The sequence below is a fragment of the Cryptomeria japonica genome, chromosome 8 (assembly GCF_030272615.1).
Source record: "Cryptomeria japonica chromosome 8, Sugi_1.0, whole genome shotgun sequence".
Lineage (NCBI taxonomy): Eukaryota > Viridiplantae > Streptophyta > Pinopsida > Cupressales > Cupressaceae > Cryptomeria > Cryptomeria japonica.
Genome location: NC_081412.1, coordinates 160,747,335 through 160,753,334, shown reverse-complemented (window position 1 = coordinate 160,753,334; position 6,000 = coordinate 160,747,335). Strand labels below are relative to the sequence as shown.

General features: G+C 32.1%; 1 protein-coding gene across 1 annotated transcript in view; it reads right to left on the bottom strand.

Annotated features, from left to right (window-relative positions):
* Positions 1-1,700: 1,700 nt before the first annotated feature.
* The window catches only part of LOC131044824 (salutaridine reductase), a 51,037-nt gene continuing 46,737 nt past the window's right edge, over positions 1,701-6,000 (bottom strand). Inside the window, exons 3-5 of the mRNA XM_057978266.2 lie at positions 2,965-3,054; positions 2,707-2,880; positions 1,701-2,262 (exon numbers count right to left, since the gene is read on the bottom strand). Of these exons, the coding sequence (XP_057834249.2) occupies positions 1,870-2,262; positions 2,707-2,880; positions 2,965-3,054 (657 nt within the window). The 3' untranslated portion in view covers positions 1,701-1,869. The remainder of the gene's footprint in view (positions 2,263-2,706; positions 2,881-2,964; positions 3,055-6,000) is intronic.

Here is a 6,000-nt window from a genome sequence, read left to right as displayed (position 1 = left end):
TACATTGTGATTTCATCACATAACAAAATAAAGTTCAATATATTAAATATCAAAACAATTCAAGGATAGACCTAATATCAAAGAACTATTTTAGATCACAAACTGATAGTTTAAACCTAACACCATCAAGCCACACATATAGCTAAATAACCTTAACCGTTCTTTTTCATTTTGAAAAGCATGCTTTTCTAATTTTGATTTGTTCCCTTAACTATTAATTGTAGGATAATTATTGCATTTAGATGCTCCATTTATTTCAACTGTCCTAGATATTTAAACATATATTTCATTGCTTTTTAAATACTCACACTATTATAAGGGAATAAAATTCCTTTTACATAAATTTAGGCTAATTAGAGAAATGCATACAATCAAAACACAAATCAACCTACATTATAAATAGCTAGGGAAGATAAATTGGAATATATATTTTGAAATTAAATGAGAATGACATATACAGTTAGCCCTAAATTTGATTATAGAATATGAAAGCTAAAGATGTGTAGAATCAATTCACCGATTTCCAAAATTGGTGCTCTAAATGCTGAAAATCATAATAGACTAATAATTTTATGTGTGTCAATCCCAAGTGATGTGGATTTGTATTCTTTGATGAGAAAATCAAATTTGGTAGAAAATCGAGTTCTACAACTCAATTCACTCAAATCTCTAATATTTAGATGTGCAGTTGCACATAAGGATGATGGTATTTAGAAATACCTTTGGGAAAATGGTCCAATCACTAGGATCAAGTTCTCTTGGGTCAACCCTCTTGATGGAGTAGCTTAATAACATTGAACGAATATTCAAAAATAGTAGTCGCAAGTATGCACATGGCCTACATAAAAAATTTGATGCAATAGATTCCTTTTAATTCTCCTTGACAATAAAAAGTTCCTTGTTATTCTTGGATGTGCTCCATTGCACCAATTGAATTCTTTAAATACCACAAGAACAATAAGTTGCACAAATGTGTAGCAATTCAATTCATAATAACAAGTGGAAAGACAACATAGTTTGAAAATTAGACTTTTAAACTTTTTATTTTTTTTATTTTGGATCAATCATGAGCTCCTTAAGACTACACTCAAGTAAATTATGAGATTGATTCATGATAGGAAAATATAAATCGTAAGATTAAAAACAAGTGCACATAAAATTTAAAAATAATTAAACAAATGTTTAAAAATATAGAAAAATATATAAATTATAATAAATATAACAAATAAAAATATTAAAAAAAAATCAAACCATAAAACAACTACAACACATATCAATATATAATTTCAAATTTCATAAAATATTATTATAAACTAAGAAATATTATAACTAAAAATTGATAAATTTCAAACATACAATAAAAAATATCATAGCGTTAGCCTAGTAATGTGGCCATCTTCTATGATATTCAGCAAGCATAAAGCTAACTGTTCACAAATTCAAAATTAGAATCTTTATACAGTAGGGTGACCTCCTCAAATATCAGTATAAAGGTCTTGAAAGCATTCAAACATTCGAGTTAAAAAAAAAAATTCCTCGAAAAGAATTGAAGAGAAGAATAAGCTCTAGCACTGTAAACATACCACAGCTTAGAATTTTCCTACTTTTTAATTAATTTTTGTCAAAATAGACTCTACTTTTCTTGAAGATAAACTATAAAATTTTAAGATACAAATTAAAATAGTCAGAATATATAAATAAAAACTTAAAATAAAGTCTAATGAGATACTGATGAAAAGTGAAAAAGACTACATAAGCCATGAGTTTTACATCAAACTGTTCAAATTTTGGTTTTCATGCCACCATAAAATGACATGAGGTTATCCAAGAGCCACACATGAATTTAGACTTCCTGAAGCAAAATTGCCCTTAAAATGAATGAGGTTCCTTCATCAAATAAAACTGGCCAGAAACTCCATGAGGCAAAAATAGAGCTAACCTTACACAATTCTCTGCTCCTTGAGAAGGAGCAATTCCTGTCAGGTGATTCGTCATGTCAGTTTGAACTACACCCGGATGTACATTATTCACATAAATCGTCTTCTCTTCATTGACTGATAGTTTCTGTACTAGCAGCCGAGTATATAAGTTCAAAGCAAGTTTTGACACACAGTATTGAGGATTCAATATTGGCCAACCCTTTCCTTCCAACTGACCATTTTTCATGTCATCTAAAAAACCTTCAATCATCTTATCAATGTACTCCTCTGTTATCTTTGAAATATCTGAAAGCTCCATCCTAAGAGAATCATTCCTTACCCACTGTAATTAACAGAACAAAACCCAAGTCAAAATAAAGCTTTATAATATATTATGGATTTAAATCATTTTAAAGTGTGATTTTGCTCTATAATGACATTTTATAGTTTGTCATTGTGTTATGTCTCTTGATGTTTTTGTCATTCTTGATTGACATAGATTGTTGTCAGACTTTCTTTATATAGAATTGACTATTCCATTTCAAAACTCCAATAAAAAAACATTTATCATCAGAAAAAACTTCAGATTATCTAAATGATTGACAACTCCATTTCAAAACTCCAATCAAAAAAATATGTCAAATTATCTAAACCATTGATGACTCTATTTAAAAACTCCAATAAAAAATATTTTCTAAACAATTGATAACTCCAATCAAAAACATTGACAATAAGGAAACATTAATCTATATAAAAAAGTTTGAAAATGGAAATAAGATGATTATACCTGTACTAATCCGCCCTCTGAGGACACATTCACAATGCGAGCTCCAGCCGGAGTTTTTCGGAACAATGGTAGTAATGCTTCAGTGATTCTTTTTGTTCCATAGTAATTTATTTCCAAGCAATTTTTTGACATTTCATAGTTGGTTATAAAAATTTTGGCAAAACTGGGATGGTTCTGGAAAACGCCAGAAAAGGATAATATTAATTTAATGATTAAATTATACTAAAAACCAATTGAATTGTGATGTTAACTTCTTACAAATGATACGTTCGTAGGGTCTATGTCTTTGACGACGTTCATTACAACCTCCATGTTAATGGTGGAACCCATTACAGCGGCATTATTAACCTGCACAAATCAAACGAAGAATAATCTTAATTAGTCAAAGGTGGATGTAGTATATGACATTCAAAGTAGAAACTTTGTTATAGAAAGTTACAATTCTTTTTCGTTTTATAAAAGTCAATATATTCAAAATATTCAGGATACTCCTTCATTTTTTATTATGTGACTTTGAAGGGTGATCTTATGTCTCTCTATTTTTTTTGGACGTGTATATTATTTTAAATTAATAGAAACTAATGCACGTATTCATCAAAGAAAGAAATGCTTAATTTATTCTTTATGATTAATCCTTCTATTCTACTCAAGAAGTTAGATAATGTTATGATACTATTTAGAGAAAAGCAATCTTTTTGTCTACCAAATAACAAGAGATTTTCTCATGACTTCAAGAAGATTATGGCTGAACTCCAATGTGAGGTGGGATATATACACATAATTTAAAGGTATAGAACCAACCCCAAAAATTGAACTTTAGACGAAGGGTACCAATTGCTCAAACTTGTGTCGCTTTGCTCCAAACATACATTGTTTTATCCTTGTTTCTTTCACTCTACATAAACCTAGATTCACATTGTTTTATCCTTGTTTCTTTCACTCTACATAAACCTAGATTCCCAAAAGTTCCCAAAATGCTCACTATTTTCTTGTCCTCTAACCCTAGCATCATTCATTTTTTATCCTTTTATGGCTCATCCATTGGGGTTTGGTACAGCTCTTCAAATCAATTCTCACACCTTCACCTTTTGTGAGGAAATCTAACACCTTCTTTATTAATAATTGAAGTTAAAGAAACTAGCATTTCTATTTGAGACCATATCATTTGGTTATTTTTAACCATCATTCAATTCAACGATTAAAAATAAGTTTTCCTTAATGAAAATAGGACAAACATTTACCACTATTGATCATAAATGATTTAGGCTATTCAATTAAATGAAATATATTAATCTTATAGTCCATTTTTGTCCTCATTCAAACATAATAACCTTTTAGTTTAGGCTACCCATTCGACTTCTAAAGAGGACATGGATTGGTGACTTTTCAGTTTCTTTGAAAATGTATAAATGAGATCAATTCAATGCCAATAGGGAGAGTGATAGGCATACATCTCTTAGGATGTGTTTGTCAAGTTGTGACATACATCTCGTCTCCCGAGTTTGCCAGGATTTGTGCGAGCTCTCATAAATGGAGCCCACTAGCATAAATATCTCAAACAAGTTTGCCCAACTTGTATTGACTCAAGAATACATCTCTCTTATGATTTTTTCCACATTGTATGGATTTTTCATATATTGAATGAAATGAAGATTTCACATGGTTTATTATGTGTTTACAATACCACCAATTCTTCTTTTGGTATCGTCTCTTGAATTGATAAAATAATTTGGATCAAATTTTCATTGTGGATGACGTCTAAAATTCCTATTGATTATTTGACCATTGAACTAGGTGATGTTGAAGTAGAATTGTAATATCAAAAATATTATCCCTTGTAATTAATGTGACAAACGACACTTTTCCTCCATGTCATTGGAGGTCAGGATCCACTATCATGTCATTTTGTCCACTCAGACCATTCATGTCAGCTCTAGCCGAAGCATTACCAACTCTGCCAACCTATCACCTTCGGGGACACATGCACAGTGCAGAGACGTCCACGCATTGCGCTAGCATCCCGCGAATCTGACAATCTGTAAGTGGTCATTTGAGTGTTACACCTACACCCTGAAGGAATCATAATGCCTCTGTATGCACCCACCGATGTTTGATTTCCTTTTAGAGCCTTTATCTATCAATTTCAAAAGCATTTGGGAGGATTCTTTGGCAAGTTTGGCAATCTTCTTGCAGGTTAAGCTCTTGGATAGCATTCTATCAACACCACCATTGTTGCGGCATCTCAATCACACTACACCAACATTTCCAACAATTGTTTGTGAAAGGGGAGTTTCCTTAAAATCTCTTTCTTTCATTTCCAATACCTTTTTATCAATCTTTTATTGCATCCTTTCAATTATCTTTATCATATTATTATTCTTGTGGCTTCTTGGGTTGTCTGTGGAGGTGGAAACACCAAAACGAGGGTCTGACTTAGGCAGGCTCCAAAACACAACCCCAACATTTTCCCTTCTTGCTTGTGTGTAGGTTCATGGAAGTGAGAAAATCATCATTCAGCGAGAGGCTTCAATCATGGACCGATTGTGAGTGGTTTCATCCTTCTCCCTTCATTTTGTTTTATTTCAGTCATTTTGCATCTCACAACTTTTAGCTTAGTTCATTTGTTTTTTGTGTTTCATTATATTATCCACGTATTCAGAACTTTCCATACACGCTCTGTACGTCATCCGTACAGGACGATAGTGCATCGTGCTGGTGTACCAGTTCCACGCGCTCATCCTTGGGATAAAGGATTGACAGAGCCATCCATGAGTCCCAGATCATGGGCAATTGCCTGGTTTTTTATTTTATCCTCTAGCTCATCTCAGCGCCAATTCACAAAGGTAATAGGAAGGACAATTTGTCCTCAAGGATGCATCATCCTTGAGGTGGCAGATTCCCTCCATTTCATTTTGGTGAACCCGATGTGAATAGGATTATCTTTGCATTACCTACTTTCTGCTTCATTTAGGTGCTTTTAGTCTTTTAAATTTTCAAAAGTTTAAAAATCTGAAGAAGAAAAAAAAAAAAGAAGAAAACCAAAAACAAAAACTTTCATTCGCATTTAGTTTAAATTTTTGTAAATTTCCATTTATCAATTAAAACCAATTTTATTATTCAGTGTCCATGTAGTGTGGTCTTGAATGTCGTGTAGCTTGTCTATAAGCTTTACAACTCATACTACAATAGGAGTCGTAGTCAGGAGGTCGTCAAGGCGAAGTTTTCCCCCTGATTGCTAAAGTCCTCCTCTACCTGACACCATGCATGGTGAGCAGTCATCTAATCCCAATGAGT